We start from the raw sequence: 20,608 nt of genomic DNA, 5'->3' as shown, positions 1-20,608 counted from the left end.
ATTCTTCCTATAACTATATCCGACCACACACCCGTGGCATTAAAATGTGACATATGCCAAAGACCAACATCAAAACAATGGAGACTTAATGCATCTCTCTTTAATGATAAAGCATTTACCTCCTTTATTACAGCATAACTCAGGAAATATCAATACCTCAGCGGAAACGACACCTCTTATACTCTGGGATTGTGCCAAAGCATATATCAGAGGACGTATTATTTCAGGAAAAGAGGCCAAACAGAGAGAATTGGAAGATAAAATAAAAGACTTAGAAGAATCTGCATCAGCCAATCTCCTAAATGACCTAAAGTCAACCCGAAGAGAACTCAACAGCCTACTATCAGATAAAATTGAGGGAAGTTTAAGATTCACGAACCAAAGATACTATGAACACGGTAACAAAGCAAGCTGATTGTTAGCATTTGGATTAAGAAAAAAGCAATCATCTAATACAGTACAGAAAATTAAATCAAAAGAAACTTTTGTTACAAAACCAGATAAAAAAGTAGAATCCTTCACAGAGTTTTACAAATCCTTATACAAAAATACAGATACCTGCTCTGATAATGCAAAACTTACAGTGTTCCTAAATCCTATACAATTAACTGAACTGACAGAATCAGGAGCCAAGGAATTCGATAGGCCTATTGAGGAATGGGAGATCAAGAAGGGGATCTCAACACTCAAAAATAATAAAAGCCCAGGACCAGATATATTAAATATAATGAATATTACATTTTATAAAACCTTCAAGGATATGTTATCACCACTGTTACTAAAAGCATACCACCATGCATTATAATCTAAAACCATGGCACCATCTTGGGTGCCAACTGGTCTGATTCTCCAGGAGGTTCCTGAACGCATCACTCTCTCTCTTCCAGTAAGCATATTGCATCACTTCCGGTTTCCAGCTTAGCAGCTTGCAATGTCTTCCTCTCCCCCTCCCGCTCCCTCTTGCTCAGAGTGTCTCATGTAGAGCTATTCCTCTGCCTCCCTTAATGATAACAGTACATGCAACAAGTGTAGTTCATTTGCTAGGTTGGAGGCAGTTCTAAGTGGGTTAGATGCACGGCTCCACACCATCGAAGCTCAGACAGTTACACTAGTTAGCCCGCCCGCCCCCCCATAGCCGGCTCGGAGCCGCTAGCGTTAGCTTCTGTTAGCTCTCCCCCGGCAGCCCCCGAGCAGCCGGATGGCTGGGTAACTGTTCGAAGGGTTTTTAAGTCTAAACAGAAGCCCACTGAGCACCACCAACCTCTTCACGTTTCGAACCAGTTTTCCCCACTCAGCGACACACCCGCTGAGAAACCCACTCTGGTTATAGGTAGCTCCATAGTCAGAAATGTGAAGATAGGGAAGCCAGGGACCAAAGTCATATGCATCCCGGGGGCCAGAGCGGGCGACATTGAATCTTGTTTAAAACTGCTGGCTAAAGATGAGCGTAGTTACAGTAAGATTATAATACACGCCGGCGGTAATGACTCCCAACTGCGGCGGTCGGAGGTCGCTAAAATTAATGTGGAATCGGTGTGTGCTTATGCCAAGACAATGTCGGACAAAGTAGTTTTCTCTGGCCCTCTCCCCAATCTGATCAATGATGACATGTATAGCCGCATGTCATCATTCAACCGCTGGTTGTCCAGGTGGTGTCCAGCAAACAATGTGGGCTACATAGATAACTGGCAGACTTTCTGGGGAAAGCCTGATCTGATGAGTCGAGACGGCATTCATCCCACTTGGGATGAATGCCACCCTTCCACCCTTCTCTGCACTTCCATTCGAGCAGTTACCCACCCTTAACCTTAACTCTATAGAGACTGTGTCTGTCCCACGGCCACTTAAATTAATTAAATCAAAAGTAACCAGAAGAGGAGTCATACAAAATAACCTCATACAGGTTAACATCACTACTGCAACAGTGCAACAAAACAGGAAAATTAAATGTGGACTCCTAAATATTAAATCTCTGTCATCTAAAGCTGTATTAGTAAATGATTTAATATCAGACAATCACATTGATTTATTGTGTCTTACTAAAACCTGGCTGAGCCATGAAGAATATGTCAGCCTAAATTAATCAACTCCTCCAAGTCATATTAATACTCACATTCCTCGAGGCACCGCCGAGGAGGTGGAGTAGCAGCCATCTTTGACTCAAGCCTATTAATGAATCCTAAACCTAAACTAAACTACAACTCATTTGAAAGCCTTGGTCTTAGTCTTTCACATCCAACCTGGAAAACATTACAGCCAATCCTATTTGTTATACTGTACCGGCCACCAGGTCCATATTCAGAATTTATATCTGAATTTTCACAGTTTTTGTCAAGTTTATACCTTAAAACTGATAAGGTTATTATTGTAGGAGATTTTAATATCAGTGCTGACTCCGACTGCCAGGAACCTCGGTGTGACACTCGACAGTCAACTCTCCCTGACTGCCAACATTACCGCAATAACACGCTCCTGTAGGTACATGCTGTACAACATCAGGAGAATACGACCCCTTCTCACTCAGAAGGCGGCACAGGTTCTGGTCCAGGCTCTGGTCATCTCACGGCTGGACTATTGCAACTCCCTCCTGGCAGGTCTACCTGCTAATGCCATTCGGCCTCTACAGCTCATCCAGAATGCAGCTGCTTGACTGGTCTTCAACCTACCGAAATTTACCCACACTACTCCGCTCCTCCGCGACCTTCACTGGTTACCGGTGGCCGCCCGCATCCGCTTCAAAACATTGGTACTTGCGTACCGTGCTGCAAACAGATCGGGTCCGGTCTACATCCAGGACATGGTCAAACCGTACAACCCAGCCCGTTCGCTTCGCTCGGCTTCTGCCAATCGGCTTGTAGCTCCTTCACTTCGAGCTAACCACTCAACAAAATCACGACTGTTTGCTGTGCTGGCTCCTCATTGGTGGAACGAGCTCCCCATTGACATCAGGACAGCAGAAAGTCTCTACATCTTCCGTCGCAAACTAAAAACACACCTCTTTCGACTATACCTTGAATAGGGAGGGTAGAGCCGTAGTAGCACTTAAATGTCCCTTACCGATAGCACTTTGTTGTTTAGCACTTTAGTAGCACTTAAATGGCACTTACTGATAGTATTCTGTAGTTTAACGTTATTGAAGAAATTGTACCTGCTTGATTCTTGTTGTTCTGAGTTTGGACTCATGGTTTAATGCACTTATTGTAAGTCGCTTTGGATAAAAGCGTCAGCTAAATGACATGTAATGTAATGTAAAAAAAATGTAATATTCATGTGGATATTGATAATGATTGCCTTAGTGCTGCATTTATCTCATTGTTGGACTCGATTGGCTTCTGTCAGAGAGTACAGAAACCCACTCACTGCTTTGGCCACACCCTCGACCTTGTTCTTATATTACATTACATTACATGTCATTTAGCTGACGCTTTTATCCAAAGCGACTTACAATAAGTGCATTAAACCATGAGTCCATGGAACAACAAGAATCAAGCAAGTACAATTTCTTCAATAACGTCAAACTACAGAGTACTATCTGTGTTCTTGCATATGGCATTGACATTGAGCATTTGGAGGTCTTCCCACAAAACCCTCTTCTGTCAGACCATTACCTCATAACTTTTGAGTTTATACTCCCGGAGTGTACACCGTTAGTCAAAAGTTTCTACACCAGATGTCTAACTGACAGTGCTGTAGCTAAATTTAAAGAAGCGATTCCTTCTGCATTTAATTCAATACGACGTCTCAATGTGACGGAGGACTCATGTGCTAACTTTAGTCCGTCCCAGATTGATCATATTGTCGATAGTGCTACAGGCTCACTGAGAATGACACTAGACTCGATAGCCCCACTGAAGAAAAAGACAGTGAGGCAAAGGAGGTTTGCTCCCTGGTATAACCCTCAGACCCGTGACCTAAAGCAAACTTCACGAAAGCTCGAAAGCATATGGCGTTCCACCAATCTGGAAGAATCACGCTTAGTTTGGCGAGACAGCCTTAAAACATATAAAAAGGCTCTCCGTAATGCCAGAGCAGCCTATTACTCATCAGTAATAGAGAAATATAAGAACAACCCCAGGTTTCTCTTTAGCACTGTAGCCAGGCTGACAGAGAGTCACAGCTCTGTGGAGCCGTGTATTCCTATAGACCTCAGTAGTAATGACTTTATGAACTTCTTCAATGAAAAGATTTTAACTATTAGAGGCAAGATTGTTGATCTCTTGCCCTAAACTACTGCCGATCTGTCATCAAGAGGGGTGGCCTTGGAAACGGCTGTATGCCCTGGTCTATATTTGGATAGCTTTTCTCCCATTAACCTAGACCAATTGTCCTCAACGGTTTCTACTTCTAAACCGTCTACCTGTCTCTTAGACTCCATCCCAACGAGGCTGCTTAAAGACGTGTTGCTGCCTTTAATTGGCACCTCTCTGTTGGATATTGTTAATGTGTCTTTGCTAACAGGCCATGTACCACATTCCTTCAAAGTAGCTGTAATTAAACCTCTCATGAAAAAGCCCACTCTTAATCCAGAGGTGTTGGCTAACTACAGACCAATCTCTAACCTTCCCTTCCTCTCTAAGATCCTTGAGAAAGTAGTCGCAAATCAGTTGTGTGACTTTCTACATCAGAATAGTTTATTTGAGGAGTTTCAGTCAGGATTTAGAAAACACCACAGCACAGAGACAGCACTGGTGAAAATTACAAATGACCTCCAAATTGCATCAGATAAAGGACTCATCTCCGTACTGGTATCATTAGACCTTAGTGCTGCATTCGACATCATTGATCATGACATCCTATTACAGAGACTGGATCAATCGGTTGGCATTTCAGGTACAGCCTTAAAACATAAACCTAAGTTGGTTTGAATCCTATTTATCAGATCGATCTCAATTTGTATTTGTAAACAATGAATCCTCAATGACCACCAACGTTAATCACGGAGTTCCACAAGGTTCTGTGCTTGGACCAATTTTATTTACCTTATATATGCTTCCTTTGGGCAATATTATCAGGAAACACTCCATAAACTTTCATTGCTATGCAGACGATACTCAATTATATCTATCGATCAAACCAGAGGAGACCAACCAGCTCGCTAAAATTCAAGAATGTCTTAAAGACATAAAAACATGGATGACCTGCAACTTCCTGATGTTTTTACTAGGCCCTGAACACCTCAGAGATCAATTATTTGGTGATGTGGTTTCTGTAGATGGCATTGCCCTGGCATCCAACACCACTGTAAAGAATCTCGGCGTTATCTTTGACCGAGACTTGTCCTTTACCCTCGTTAAGCAAATCTCAAGGATTGCATTTTTTCATCTACGTAACATTTAAAAAATCAGGCACATCTTGTCTCAAAAAGATGCAGAAAAGCTGGTTCACACGTTTGTTACTTCCAGACTAGATTACTGCAACTCCTTATTATCAAGCTGCTCTAATAAGTCTCTTAAATCCCTCCAGTTGATCCAGAATGCTGCAGCTCGTGTACTCACAAAAACTAAGAAAAGAGATCACATGACTCCTGTATTAGCTGCTCTGCACTGGCTCCCTGTAAAATCAAGAATCACATTTAAAATTCTTCTCCTCACCTACAAAGCCTTGATTGGTGATGCACCATCATATCTTAAGGAGCTTGTAGTACCATATTGCCCCACTAGAGAGCTGCGCTCACTAAATGCGGGGCTACTTGTGGTTCCTAGAGTCCTAAAAAGTAGGATGGGAGCAAGAGCCTTCAGTTATCAAGCTCCTCTTTTATGGAACCAGCTTCCACTTTCAGTCCGGGAGGCAGACACAGTCACCTCATTCAAGAATAGACTTAAGACTTTCCTGTTTGATAGTGCTTATAGTTAGGGCTGAATCAGGTTTGCCCTGGTCGAGCCCCTTGATATGCTGCTATAGGCTTATAGGCTGCTGGGGGATGTTTTAGGATACACTGAGCACCTATCTCCTCTTCTCTCTCTCCTTATGGATGAATTTACATCTCTCCATTGCACCTCATTAACTCTGCTTCCTCCCCGGAGTCTTTGTGACTTCACGTCTCAGAGGGTCCATTGGACCTAGAGGTGTCTGATGCCTGGTGAACCGGCCTCCCGCGTTGGCCCTGCTGATGCGCCCCGCCCCCCCTCCTCTCTAACTCCTTCTGTTTCATGGATTGGAGTTCCATTCATACATTGTCATATTCATGTAATGTGTTTATGTAACTTTGGGGACAGGGATGTCGTATGTGTACAGATTGTAAAGCCCTCTGAAGGCAAATGTGTAATTTGTGATATTGGGCTATACAAAATAAACTGAATTGAATTGAATTAAATCAAGCCCTTAGTGAGTTGCTGACTGTTTATCTGATCCCTCCAGTCTCCTGTGCTAAAGACCCAGACAATCACCATCTCAGACATCACCAACTCCCTGAGAGGAAATGTGACCAACAAGGACATCCCATTAGTTCACACTGAGACCAAGACCATCACATACGAGTCAGCACAGGTGAGGGAAATTCTGGGAATTGTTCACAAAAAAATGTAACTTTCAGTTTGTACAGCCCTCGATTCATTTCCAGTTTAAGTCTAAATTGTCTTACCTTAAATGCAGTGCAGTTATTTTTAAAGATGTGCTTGTACACATGTTTACATATATTCACTGTCAACTGCATCAGCCTGACATGTTGGCTCTTGCCTGACTTCTGCAAATTTGTTGAAATCAGGCTAAGCTCAGTCTATTGACTGGGATGTTTTTCTATCCTTGTCTCCTTTAAGTTAGCAGACATTGTCATATATTATGTCCAAGGATTGGACACAGGTCCTGAGGGTATAGTTGCCAAACACTGGGCGGCTGTGGCTCAGGAGGTTGATTAGGTTGCCCACTTATATTAGGGTTTGGTGATCCCCAACTCCTCATGTGTCAGAGTGTTCTTGGGAAAGGGTTGCTACCATGTGGGAGTATGAATGGGTGAATGTGAGAAAATGTAGAAACCACTCCTGTGGGTTTGGGGCCTTCGGGCAGTTAGTCTGATTACCCTGTTTGTAATACTGATGAGTTTTAGTACCAATATAAAAACAGTACTCTTTTTGTAATTACTTTACATAGGGCTTTCTGCCAAACATTTCTTTTTTTCTTTATATACTGTGGGTCAGTGGTTAGCAGGTCCATCTTTCAACCAGGGGGTTGGTGGTTCAATCCCCACCTTAGTCGATGTGTCCTTGAGCAAGACACTTAACCCTGAATTGTTCCCCGTAGCTGTGTCTACAGTGTATGAATGTAACATGATTGTAAGTCGCTTTGGATAAAAGCGTCAGCTAAATGTAATGTAATATATTGAAGTAGCTCAATTACATGCAGTGGTACACAAACTTATCCTGAAAGCCAATGAATGGAAAATGTAGATTTAAATCAGAAAATGTCAGAGTTAAAAATAACTAAAAAAGACATTTGTTTTGATCAGACATGCCGTGGCAGCTGAGGTTTGGTTGGTTACAAGAAGTTCTGAGGTTCAATACCCAGCTCTACTGTGTGATTACAATGCAATAAATTAAAAAGCACACATACACATAACAGGAAAGATAAAACAGTATGTTTACATTTATTAATTTGAGGTTCTTTTGTAACACTTAAAAGGTGTCTCTCCAACAGCCAGTGGACGGCCTGGCAGAAAGGGATTTAGGAGTGCTGCTGAGCGCCCAGACCATCACTTCAGAGACCATCAGCACCACCACCACCACCCAGATTACCAAGGTCTGTTCACCTCACTAACAGTCCCACAGTCAGTTAATACAGAACAACACAGTAATACTCGATCCCTACTTATCCTTACTCAGTCATTTCTGTCAGTGGTTTTGAGGTTTTGCAACACACTATTTAAATAACTGCTTTAGAGTAACTGAATAAACTGTAGATTACCTATCACTTCTTCTCATCTTTATCAAAAACATGAACATGGATAGGATGCCACAGTCATAAACTAGTTACCTGGCTTTAGTAGTTTGTTAGTAACAGCATATAATTGGCTGTGTACAAATTGTGTGTGTAATTTTGTTGGACTCACCCTCTTCATGTTGAGCTATAACTCCTGTATGGTGCCCTTTACATGGAGGATGGCCATGATCAGTGCCCTGCCTTTCTGGGGATATCCAGTGTTAAAGAACAACCTTCCGAAACAATTCATAGAACCATAGTTACATATGCAACTCTTGGCTTGTACTGAGAGAAACCACTTTTTTCAGCTGTATTTATTTTAGTTGTAAAGACAAATTAATTTGAATGTGAACCTAAAATTGTGCAACTTCAACCATTTAACAAATATTTAAGAACTATTATTATGTAAGAACCAACAGCTAAAACGGCAATGAGCTTTAGAAAGGCATACTATCCAAAAACATTATATCTTAGCTTTTAAATAAAACGTGAGTCACAGATTAATGTGTAAGGTAAAAGGAACAGATGCATGTTGGTAGGTAGTTATTGTAGTTTATCTAATAGTTCACCACTTGTCAAGACAGTCAGCTGCTGATGGTCCAGGAGAAGCTTATGCAGGCAATTCAGGTACATTAAAATCATAAATATCCAATGTGCACATTTTTGTAAATTGCAAAAAACAAATCACACTTCTACTCCTTTTGAGTCATAACTTAGTCACATATGAGACAGCATACATTTTTAAAATTCAGGGTGATTTCCACTTCGATGCCAATCATGAAATAAACCATACCATAAATCGACTTGAAAAAAACTCCTTCTGTAGTTAACTTAAATCTTCAAATTTGGAGCATCATTATCCATGTTCACCATGTCAGGTCTGGAGGATTTCATTACCAATGAACCTACTAAAAGGCCACAATATACACTGAATTCCCTACCTAACACTTGTCCGCAGTAGCTCTACCGTCCCACGCAGCATTGACTGACTGGACTGGGTGGTTGGACTACCCTGCTCTGACACTCTTCTCATTTTAACAACCGTGCAAAGAGCTCTGTATTATTTTTAGTTCATGCAGATATAAACTCCAACAGAATACTGTCATTCATTGTACTGTCATTCATTTTCCATCTTAAAGAGTAACTAAACCCCAAAGTTTTGGCTAAAGTGCTTCTACTACTTTTTATTTTTTATAAGTATCAACATGTGCAAGGGGGGAGGAGACACACGTATTTGTCAGCTCGTTTTCCATAACCAGTGTAGTATTACAATCACAGCACAATATTTTCTTGCTTTTCTGAGGACTGGAAATCAAGCCATCAGCATATAATTAAATCTGGTGAATCATTGCTCTGAACCCCAAAACCGGGTCGGGTGGATGGAAAAGCATGTTTTCTGTAAACAACCGCTGAAACTGCACAATTTATCACTGCCAGAAGCTGTAAAAAACCTCATTAACATCAGGTTACCCTTTTTCCGACGGCCCTCAAACACATTATGTGTGACAAACACTTTCAGAAAACGCAACTAAAACTAAGCTTAACATTGTGATATGTCATCAAAAACATTTTATTCTACATATATCATTAAAATTAAGACCCAAATTAACTATTTAGTCGAAACAGATCCTGCAAAAAAACATTAATTTCTACCCTCCTCAGTGTAACTAGGAAGCCACAATTGACAGGTATTTATTGACGTGGGGATAGTCTTGTGCTGAGACAAGAGTGTGGGTATGAAGCATTAATTTGACTCATTTAGAGGCTAGTATAATTCCTTCCTGATTTCACGCTACAGTTAGAGAACATAAAAAGCATCACATGAACTGCTGAGCTTGGTCAACGTGGGTTTAGTACGTTTGAAAAACTAAGAAAAATGTTCCTGGCTATCAGCAGTGCTCCTCTCTTCCTCCCCAACAACATTTTCCTCTATGGCATCTGCCCTGTGACTGGCCCATACTACATGAAGTGATAGGCATGTGCATGTTATGGTTAAAACCCATATTAAGAGACCCTCATTGTGTTGGATATATGCACAACACATAACTACATTGGATGATGTCTAAGGCATACTTTTTTACAGCCTGCTGATGTTGCCAGTTGAATATAGTACAACAGCAGTGAATTACCATGTTTCATGTTTCAACATGACATTCTGCCAGTCTCAAATTCTTGAATAAGACATTACTTTACTTATACCATTTTTCTTTCATACACCAATGTTACTTTGCAGCATCCTCCAAACAAGTTGTGTCTGGCTTCCCTGTCATTCTGTTGTCATCCAAAATGTAGAGACAGTCAAGATGGATTTTGGTTTTACATATTTTTCCAAGCTGATTTCTTAGCATGTGTCATGTCATGTCTCTGTTGTAGACGGTTAAGGGAGGGGTCTCTGAGACTCGCATTGAGAAGAGGATCGTCATCACTGGAGACACTGAAATTGATCACGACAAGGTAAAGAACGCAACTGATGCAAGAAGATCAGTTTTGTGTTATGCTTCACTGTTCAAACTAAATGCAATAATGCAGTTTTCCTTAAATCTGCTTGAAATGTTTATGTCCCTGATATGTGAAGTTGGAATTACTTTGTAGGCTTAATTTGCCTCATATAGCATTTGTGTTCATACAGTATATCAAGTAAATCAGTTCTGCATGCAAGAAATTTGAATTAAACTCAATCATTATCTACTTAACAAGCCGGGATTGTTGTCCTTCCTCCACAGGCTTTGGCTCAGGCCATTAAAGAGGCAAAAGAGCAGCACCCAGACATGTCTGTTACCAAAGTCGTTGTACACCAGGAGACAGAGATCAGCCCAGAGTAAGACAGGTGAGTTTGACTGAAACACTTTACAGGTTAGAGGCAGAGAAGGCTGCTGCTCCGCTCATTTTGAGAGACAAGAGGAAGATCAACATATTTTAAGTATCAATGATTATGTTCCTCTCTTCTTTGGGGGGGGGGGCATCAACAGGATTACATCAGTATAATGGATAGTGCAAATGTACAAACAAGAGAAATAAGTAGAAAAACAAGATTAAAACAAGTACAATAAAGTAAAAAACTTTACTTAAATATGATATAGTCCCACTGAATGTTTGTTGATATTGCACAGGGGATTGAAGAGATTATTTATATTGCACAGTGTATACATTGGATCAATATTGCACACAAATGAATAATTCAATTCAGTTTATTTTGTATTACAATCTGTACACATACGTAATCCCTGTCCCAGGACCTCACATCGGATCAGGAAAAACTCCCAAGAAATAGAAAAAACTCTTGAAAAAAGTGAAGAAACTTTCAGGAGAGCAACAGAGGATGATCCCTCTCCCTGGATGGACAGAAGTAATAGATGTCATGTGTACAGAATGAACAGAGTTACAGAGTTACAACACATTCAATGAATATGACAGAAATGTATGAATAATTAGTAGTAGGCATCGACCACGATCCAGACCTCCACAATCCATGAAACAGAAGGAGGTAGAGAGGTGGTGCATCAGCAGGGCCATGGCAGGAGGCAGGGCCACGGAGGCCGGCCCTTTAGGCAGGAGGCAGAGCCAATGAGGCGGGAGGCCAGGCCAGGGCCAGGAGGCCAGAACCAGGGACAAGGAGCCAGGACCGGCTCCAGACACAGCCAGGTCCAATGGACCCTGTGAGGCAAGAAGGCACAAATACTCCGGGGAAGAAGTAGAGTTAGTAAGGTGCAATAAAGAGAGAGAGAAGAGGAGAGAGGAGCTCAGTGTATCCTAAGATGTCCCCCAGCAACCTGTTAACAATTATAACAAATCCACAGCAACTTGAGATTTTTACCTGGCCTTTATTGTTTGCTCTGACCAATTCATTGCAACCACCCGTATCATCATTTCTGTCAATATAATATTATATTGCTCAATTTACTCTTCATAAGTAACTTTTCATTGACTGTACTAGCCCAACTATCATAACACATATTTGTATTTCATTGTTTCCCCTTATTCCTATTCTGGTCAGTCGCTCGGACCCTATTGAAATTGCTTTGTCTACATTGGGAGCATTTCTGGGGCACGTAGACATTTTTAAAACTAACCATATTTGGCAGGCTTGTCAGGCTATCTGAAAATAGCCATCTGATCAAGGAGTCAAATTTTTGCAATTCATAGTTGCTCTCTAGCGCCCCCTCCAATTTAATAATGCCAGTCAAGCCCTGAACACATTACCAAGAAGAAACATTCGAAATTGTCATTGTCCTACTAAAAAAATAAAATGACAAGTTTTAGACATTAATATTTTTCAGCAAACAGGTTGCGCAGTGAGATAAAACACTTGACTTGAGTGTGGGTAGTTGTGTGTACAAATCCAGGCCAGGGCAAATTTTTTCATCACTTTTTTTTTTTACCTTTAATTTACATGACGCGGTCTAGACTTCACGTAGAGACACATGATGCATGTATCCGTTCACATTCTCATTGCGCCCCGTACTGGCCAAAACAAATGAGCCTAAAATGCATTAGATTCACATGTAATCTACACAACGTGGTCTACACTTCACGTAGAGACACATGGTGCATGTATTTGTTCACATTCTCAAAGTGCCACCTAGTGGCTCAACTAGACTTGCTCTAATCTGCCCCAAACTTGTTGTGCTTGTTACAAGTCACGGCCTGAGGATATCAACAAGTCTAATTTCAGTCAGTCAGAGCGCCACCTGCTGGCTCAACTGGACTTGCTCGAATCTGCCCCAAGCTCGTTTGATCTGTCTGAGGATATTGACGAGCTTATTTTCACTCGCAGTCGACGCGCCGCCTACTGGCGAAAGAATATCGTGGTTACGCGACAAACGGTAAAAAATACGACCGGCGTCCCCGCGTTCTCGGCCGAGCGGGTCGCCATCCCGCCGGCGCCCCCGACTGGCGCGGGTGAGCGAGGACCCGTTCATTGCTGGCGCGGGTGAGCAAGGACCCGTTCATTGCTGCTGCTTTAATTGTCATTTTTCTTTCTCTGCTCACATATGTGATTTTGCTCGTGTTTTCATGTGTTGGGATCTGGGGTTTGGCTGTTAAAATCCACTAAAATATTTGCATCTTCTTTTCTTTCTCTGGTCATCTGTCAATCTCTCTTTCTCTCAATCTACCAATCATTCAACCACTTTGGTCCTCTCAGCTGCCCCCCCCCCCCCTCCCCCCCTACTAGTGTCTCCGTCACACCATTTCACCGCAGCACCCCCCAGCCATCGCACCCGACTGCACTGTCTTGGACCTCCATACCACATCAGAGGGAACAAGTTATAATGTCAAACTATGAACTTTAACCTCCATGAGTATGGAGTTTGGCCTGAAGGAGACGGAGACGGCAGAATATTCCCAAGAACCCTCCCAGTATTCCCCACAATCCCCTCTGCTCCACTACAGATCAACCGTGCTGGACTGATGAAAAAAACATTTTTGAAGAGAAAAAAAGAAAATAAAGTACAGCATTTGTGGATTTATTCCTCTCCAATTTGTCTGGAGAGTTTAAGAAATTTTTCAAGGACATTTGGTCTTTTAATCTTGAGATTACTGGTACTTTCTTTTTCTACAGCTTTTCTTAATATCAATTGGTTCGATAACTTTGTTTTTTAACCATATGTTGTAAGCATCATTAACAAAGGGATTGTGGTTGATTTGTCTTGGCATTGTACTCATCGGGACTCGAGGGTCCCTCTCAAATTTAAACATACGTTTGATCTTATTTCTTATACAGTAAATATTTTTATTTTCCCTCTCAATGTTGAAAAAAATATTTTTTCAATTTATGTATTAAAAAAAGATTCATTTTATCAAAACACTTGGGCAATTAATCCTATAATCTTATTTAGAGGTCTGACTTAATCATTTGTTGGGTGATTTTTACATCTTTTCATTGTTTTAGTTTTTGTTGTTGTGCTTGTTTATCAGGACCAAGGAGACAACAGTGTATTGCAAAACAACTTTATTTATTGCCATATCTGTCTTCTTTTTGTGTGTACTCAGCTCAGTTGTTTGTAACCTCATGATTTTGTATTGAGAGCTTTCCAGTTATCAGATAGTTCTAGTCATTTGTACTGAGCATGACATAGCATCGATAGTATTTCTGCATATGTCTCACATTTCTACTTTTCTACCAAATGGGCAGTGTGTACTCATCCAGAGAGAGGGATACAAATGAAAGTGACCTCAAACATGACGAAGGTTAATAAAAGGAAATTAGAATATTGTCTGCTTGATTGGTATTGACGCAGTTGAGACACCACATAGTGACCTCAACTCAAGCCTTTACATTCACATTTGTTATTAATTATAACCTGATTAAAGCAATACTCTTTGTAATTATTGCCATGACAACACATTAACTAGGTTCTCTGGATAAAGCACTCAATTATACCAGTTCTTAACATTCAGTGAGTGAATCTGAGGTATCTGTACAAAGCTTAATGGAGGATTCCAGTTCAACTCCTATTCTTTCAGTTTTGCCAATGATACAAATCAGTTATGATAATATCTTACCAACCAGTACATTAATGGCATCTGGGAACACAATAACATCACTATGTGAAAGGCTGATGGGTCAAGAAACACAAGTAGTCAGACAGATTGCAAAGAAGCCAACATGATAATAAGATTACCTAAAGTTATGTTTCTGTTTGTACACTCGATTGCTTTTGATTGGATGGTACTGATGTTTCAAACAATTTACAATTGTTCTTAATTGTTCTTAATTTATCAGATAAGAACAGCTTGTCCTGATATACATTATCCATTATGGTTTGAGAATGTTTTGTTGTTGCTGCTGGTTAGTTGTTCACTCACTTACAGTGCTGTATAATATGAATGAATGTGACCCAAAAAACAGACACAATTCATACACACAAAATGTATATTTGGTCTTTAAGTGGACATATAAAACATCATCATCTGCAAAAAAATATTAGAATATGGAGTGGAAATAAAGAAGGCCTAGGATCGATAACTTTTGAGACATTAAGATTAAGATTGGTCAGCGCTGTCTTATGCTTTCGCTAGTGTAGCACAATGTATTTGACCAGCACATTTACAGTTTAATTCTTTAAAATTAATGTTGTTGGCACACCATGATAATCTTCAAACTATTACCGTAACATGGTTATATGGTACATGGTAATATTGTCGTATTGAGTTCATGCAAACACACTATTTCATTATCGATATTAAATCAATATACCTCCTCAGTACACACTGCCCATTCAAATCCAACACTATTTAGTATGGCATATGAAGTTTATATATATATTGTTGATTTTTAAATATGATGATTTAGAATACAATATTCTGTAGAGTCAAACTTGTTGTTCTGTCACTGTGCTGTAGTCTTCATCATGACACTCCCTTTTCTGGTTGGAAACAATTAAACCAACATGTCTAAGTTCTTTCTTAATTGTGAACCCTCACTTTCCCATCACAGGATGATTTAGTAAAAGCACCATGCACAGAATAAACACAAATGTATACATTGTATTTGATCAAGTTCTGTCTCTAGTCCTGATTATGTACTGTTTACATGTGTCTTATGCCCATAGTAGTTTTCTTCTTCTTTTTTAAGAGAGAGAGAGAGAGAGTTGCAATGAATATCAAAAGTTGAAGTAACTTTAACACTAATATTGTGCTAAAAAGCTAAAAAATCACAAATCTATTTGGGACACTGGGATCCAAAGGAGGAAGATTAAAATAAAGGTCACATTTACTGTTTCATGATGATTACAATTTGAAACCCTGGTCCTATAGTATACATTACATATACATTAAATTACATTTCATTTAGTTGACGCGTTTACATTCATACACCGTAGACACAGCTAGCCATTCAGGGTTAAGTGTCTTGCTCAAAGACACATCGACTAGGGCCGTGAGCGGAGATCGAACCACCGATCCACTAAACATATAACAGAGACATGGAAAAAAGAAAATAATCATCTTGGTGGGTTATATGCGCACACACACACAGCACAAACATTGCTACCTGTCCCTAGATTTTACCCGCCATCTCTTTTCCTGCCTGAAGCGTCTGGAAATTGGTATTCCAGATGCAGAGGAAGTCTTTCCCGGATCCACAACAGCGACATGGGCTTAGTCCAGGGCCTGAGCCGATGCAGTCTCCAGGTAGAGATAAAGCAGGCAGATGTGTTTATCCCTGTAGGAGGCAGAGAAGTCCTGGCTCCTCCCTCTCCAGCCGGTACCTCTGTAGGGTGTTGGGATTCAGTCTCTGCAGGTACAGGAAATTATCTCTTTTCTGTTCGGTTGTGAAAATGACAAACTGCTGTGACTCTGTCACTATGTTGGTGCTCCACCTAATGGCCTCTTCTTGTGCCATGAGCTCTATGGGCTGCTGGGGAGCAGAAATCAGGGAGTCCGGGAGCCTGTAATCGTGTTAGCATGCCCGAGCGGCCATGGAGGCAAATGAGCAGATCATGATTCCAGAAGAGGTTTCAGATGAAGCTTCATTTATTTTTTACATCCTAACACCACACTAAAGGTTTGCCATCACTGACCAGTTCCCACCAGTCTGTGCAAATAAGGTGTGTCACAATATGACATTTTGATTTCACAAATACTCAAAATAAATATATAATAATAATATTTACTTATTAAGATAGATAAATTAATAACAAATTACTTTGGTATCGGTCATATATCGTGGTGATTTGCATAAAAACACAATACAAGTTATTAGGAAATACAATATTGTATTTGTATTTATTATATCATCTTGGCATTGGCAATTTTAATTATGTATTTTAAGATAATTAGGGATCTTATTAGGAAGTTAAACAAGTCATCTCCCAAATAATAATTTCTCACCAACATCAACATTTTACAAGATTACATTTGATAACTGTGGCAGTGGGGTGTGGTTAGACTCAGCTGTAGAGTGGGTGGAGCGGGGGTGTGGTTCAGGGAACAGTGCCGGAATGATGTCTAATCAGCCTCAGCTGGGGTTAATCTGTCTGTCTCTGCCCAAATAAGAGCAGGAGGGACTGAGAGGAGAGGAGGAGAAGCAGAAGCCGTCACTGAGCCTGTATTTGTTTGTTGCGAATAAAAAAGCATTTGGAACGACCTCAAGCTGTGTTGCTGCCTCTGTTCAAATCCGCGACTCACCGGGTAACAGGGAAACCTGTTACAATAACATTATTCAATTCAGTTTATTTTGTATAGCCCAAAATCACAAACTCCCCTCAGAGGGCTTTACAATCTGTACACATACGACATCCCTGACCTTTGACCTCACATCGGATCAGGAGAAACTCCCCAAAAATAACCTTTCACAGGGAAAAAAGGGAAGAGCAACAGAGGAGGATCCCTCTTCCCAGATGGACAGATGCAATAGAAGTCATGTGTACAGATGAACAGCGATACAGAGTTACATAAACATTTAATGAATAGGACAGAAATTATGAATAATTAGTAGGCATGGACTATGATCGAAATGGTGTTTTGTTGTTGGACTTCTGTGCTAGCCACAGTTTGTCCATAACGAACACCATGTTCGAACATAAGGTGGCTCATAAGTGTACCTGGTACCAGAACACCTTAGGCCGAAGATCAATGATCGACTTTGTAATCGTATCATCTGATCTGCGGCCGTATGTCTTGGACACTCGGGTGAAGAGAGGAGCAGAGCTGTCAACTGATCACCACCTGGTGGTGAGTTGGATCAGATGGCGGGGGAGTCGGCTAGAAAGACCTGGCAAGCCCAAACGTGTAGTGAGGGTGAACTGGGAACGTCTGGCAGAGGATCCTGTCCGGGAGGTCTTTAACTTCCACCTCCGGAAGAACTTCTCACAAATCCCGAGGGAGGCTGGGGACATGGAATCCGAGTGGACCTTGTTTAAAGCCTCTATTGTGGACGCGGCTGCTCGGGGCTGTGGCCGGAAGGTCATCGGTGCCTGTCGTGGCAGCAACCCGAGAACCCGGTGGTGGACACCGGGGGTGAGGGAAGCCGTAAACTGAAGAAGGAGGCCTTTCGGGCCTGGCTGGCCCAGGGGTCTCCTGAAGCAGCTGACGGGTACCGGCGGACCAGAAGGGCTGCAGCTGCGATGGTCGCGGAGGCTAAAACTCGGGGCATGGGAGGAGTTCGGGGAGGCCTCGGAGAAGGACTTTCGGTTGGCCTCAAGGAAGTTCTGGCAAACCATCCGACGGCTCAGGAAGGGAAAGCAGGATCTACCCCAGGCTGTTCTCAGCAGGGGGGAGGGAACTGCTGACCTGGACTGGGGACATCGTCGGGCGGTGGAAAGAGCACTTTGAGGAACTCCTAAACCCGGCCAACATGTCCCCCGGAGAGGAGGCAGCGCCAGAAGACTTTAGGGTGGTTTCACCCATATCCCTGGCAGAGGTCGCTAAGGTAGTCAAAAAGCTCCTTGGTGGCAAGGCGCCAGGGGTGGATGAGATCCGCCCTGAGATGCTGAAAGCGCTGGACATTGTTGGGCTGTCTTGGTTGACACGCCTTTTCAGTGTCGCATGGGGGTCGGGAACAGTGCCCATGGACTGGCATACGGGGTGGTGGTTCCCATCTTCAAGAAGGGGGACCGGAGAGTGTGCTCGAACTATCGTGGTATCACACTGCTCAGCCCCCGAGAAAAGCTTATGCCAGGGTGCTGGAGAGGAGGCTCCGACCGCTTGTCGAACCTCTGATTCAAGATGAATAGTGCGAATTCCGTCCCGGTCGTGGAACAGTGGACCAGCTCTTTACCCTCGCAAGATTACTGGAGAGGTCCTGGGAGTTTGTACAACCAGTTTACATGTGCTTTGTAGACCTGGAGAAGGCTTTCGACCGGGTCCCTCTGGGATTTTTGTGGGGGGTGCTGCGGGAGTATGGGGTGCCGGACCCGTTGGCACGGGCCATCCGGTCTCTGTACGCCTGCAGTAGGAGCTGTGTCCTCGGTAGTAAGTCAGACACGTTCCCGGTGGGTGTTGGCCTCCGCCAGGGCTGCCCTTTATCACCGGTCCTGTTCGTGACCTTCATGGACAGGATATCTAGGCGCAGCCAGGGGGCGGAGAGGATCCGGTTCGGGAGTCTCGGGATCGCCTCTCTGCTGTTCGCGGATGATGTGGTTCTGTTTGCCTCCTCGGACCGTGACCTCCAGCATTCACTGGGGCGTTTTGCAGCCGAGTGCGAAGCGGCAGGGATGAAAGTTAGCACCTCCAAATCTGAGGCCATGGTTCTCTGCCGGAAACCAGCGGATTGCTCCCTCCAGGTGGGGGCAAACTGCCTACCCCAAGTGAAGGAGTTCAAGTATCTCGGGGTCTTGTTCACGAGTGAGGGTAAGTTGGAGCCGGAGGTCGACAGGCAGATCGGTGCGGCTGCAGCAGTAAAACAGGCGCTGTACCGGTCCGTCTTGGTGAAGAGGGAGCTGAGCCGGAAGGCAAAGCTCTCCATTTACTGGTCGGTCTAGGTTCCAACCCTCACCTATGGTCACGAACTCTGGGTCGTGACCGAAAGAACGAGATCTCGGATACAAGCGGCCAAAATGAGCTTCCTCCGTAGGGTGGCCGGGCTCAGCCTTAGAGATAGGGTAAGGAGCTCGGACATCAGGGGGGAGCTTGGAGTCGAGTCGCTGCTCCTTGGTGTCCAAAGGAGTCAGCTAAGGTGGTTCGGGCATCTAGTCAGGATGCCTCCTGGACGCCTCTCCCATTAGAGGTTTTCCGGGCACGTCCCACTGGTAGGAGGCCCCGGGGAAGACCGAGGACACGCTGGAGGGATTATATCTCCCGGCTGGCCTTGGAACGCCTCGGGATCCCCCAGAATGAGCTGGAAAGTTTTGCGGGTGAGAGGGAAGCCTGGGTCGGCCTGCTGAACCTGCTGCCACCGCGACCTGACCCCGGATAAGCAGGTGATAATGGAATGGATGGATGGACTATGATCCAGATTTCCACAATCCACGTAACAGAATTTACTTTTGTCCAATACAAATCTTTACTGAATGGAGCATGAACGCACCATAAGGTAACTTAATGGAATCTCCATACCAGAGCCATACAGCTCTGTTCTGTACTTTATAACATCTGTTGGCTGCAATTGTTACTAGCTCTCCTTCTTCTGACACATTTGTTTTTGCGAGCGGAGAATAAAAGGCCCGGGACCCTACACCAAGTTGTCGTTCATCTGGTGTATAACCACCCAACAGAAACACTACATTGGCGACAAGGAGTAAACGGAAAAATACCTCGAAGAATCAACCCGATCACCGCGTCTTTCTCTGTTTCTCGAGCAGAAAAAAAAAGAGGAGAAACAGAGGAGGATCCCTCTCCCCAGATGGACAGAAGCAATAGATGTCATGTGTACAGATGAAGAGCGTTAAAGAGTTTAAATCTGAAACTCTTAACAAAACTTCCTCCGTAGCAGGTTTGGTGTGCGGCATATAGTGCCATGCAGGTTAAAAGATTGAGTTTTGTCTCATCCTATCTTCAACCCTTTAATATTGGTTCGTTGAGCAACTCTGATGACCATTTAGACCTGCCCGGTTTACAAAACAAACGCAAGGTACAGATTGGAGTTACTTTAATTTCAAGTCAATTAGCAGAGCATTATCAGCCTGGACATGATGAGTTTTCTCAACTTGTCTATTTTTACATCACTGCCATCTAAGTAAAAGATCTGAATACTTCTTGCACCACTGGACTTTTATCTAATTACATTTGAATGATCATGCAGTAGTTAGACCGTTAT

The 20,608-nt window shown here is 42.7% G+C and overlaps 1 protein-coding gene across 1 annotated transcript in view; it reads left to right on the top strand.

Moving 5' to 3' along the window:
- The window catches only part of epb41a (erythrocyte membrane protein band 4.1a), a 71,054-nt gene extending 60,321 nt beyond the window's left edge, over positions 1-10,733 (top strand). The window contains exons 16-19 of the mRNA XM_034545040.1: positions 6,358-6,486; positions 7,615-7,731; positions 10,285-10,365; positions 10,635-10,733. Of these exons, the coding sequence (XP_034400931.1) occupies positions 6,358-6,486; positions 7,615-7,731; positions 10,285-10,365; positions 10,635-10,733 (426 nt within the window). The remainder of the gene's footprint in view (positions 1-6,357; positions 6,487-7,614; positions 7,732-10,284; positions 10,366-10,634) is intronic.
- Positions 10,734-20,608: the final 9,875 nt, after the last annotated feature.

This window comes from Cyclopterus lumpus, chromosome 11, assembly GCF_009769545.1.
Source record: "Cyclopterus lumpus isolate fCycLum1 chromosome 11, fCycLum1.pri, whole genome shotgun sequence".
In the NCBI taxonomy this organism is placed as follows: Eukaryota; Metazoa; Chordata; class Actinopteri; order Perciformes; family Cyclopteridae; genus Cyclopterus; species Cyclopterus lumpus.
This window is presented reverse-complemented; position numbering and strand designations above follow the sequence as displayed.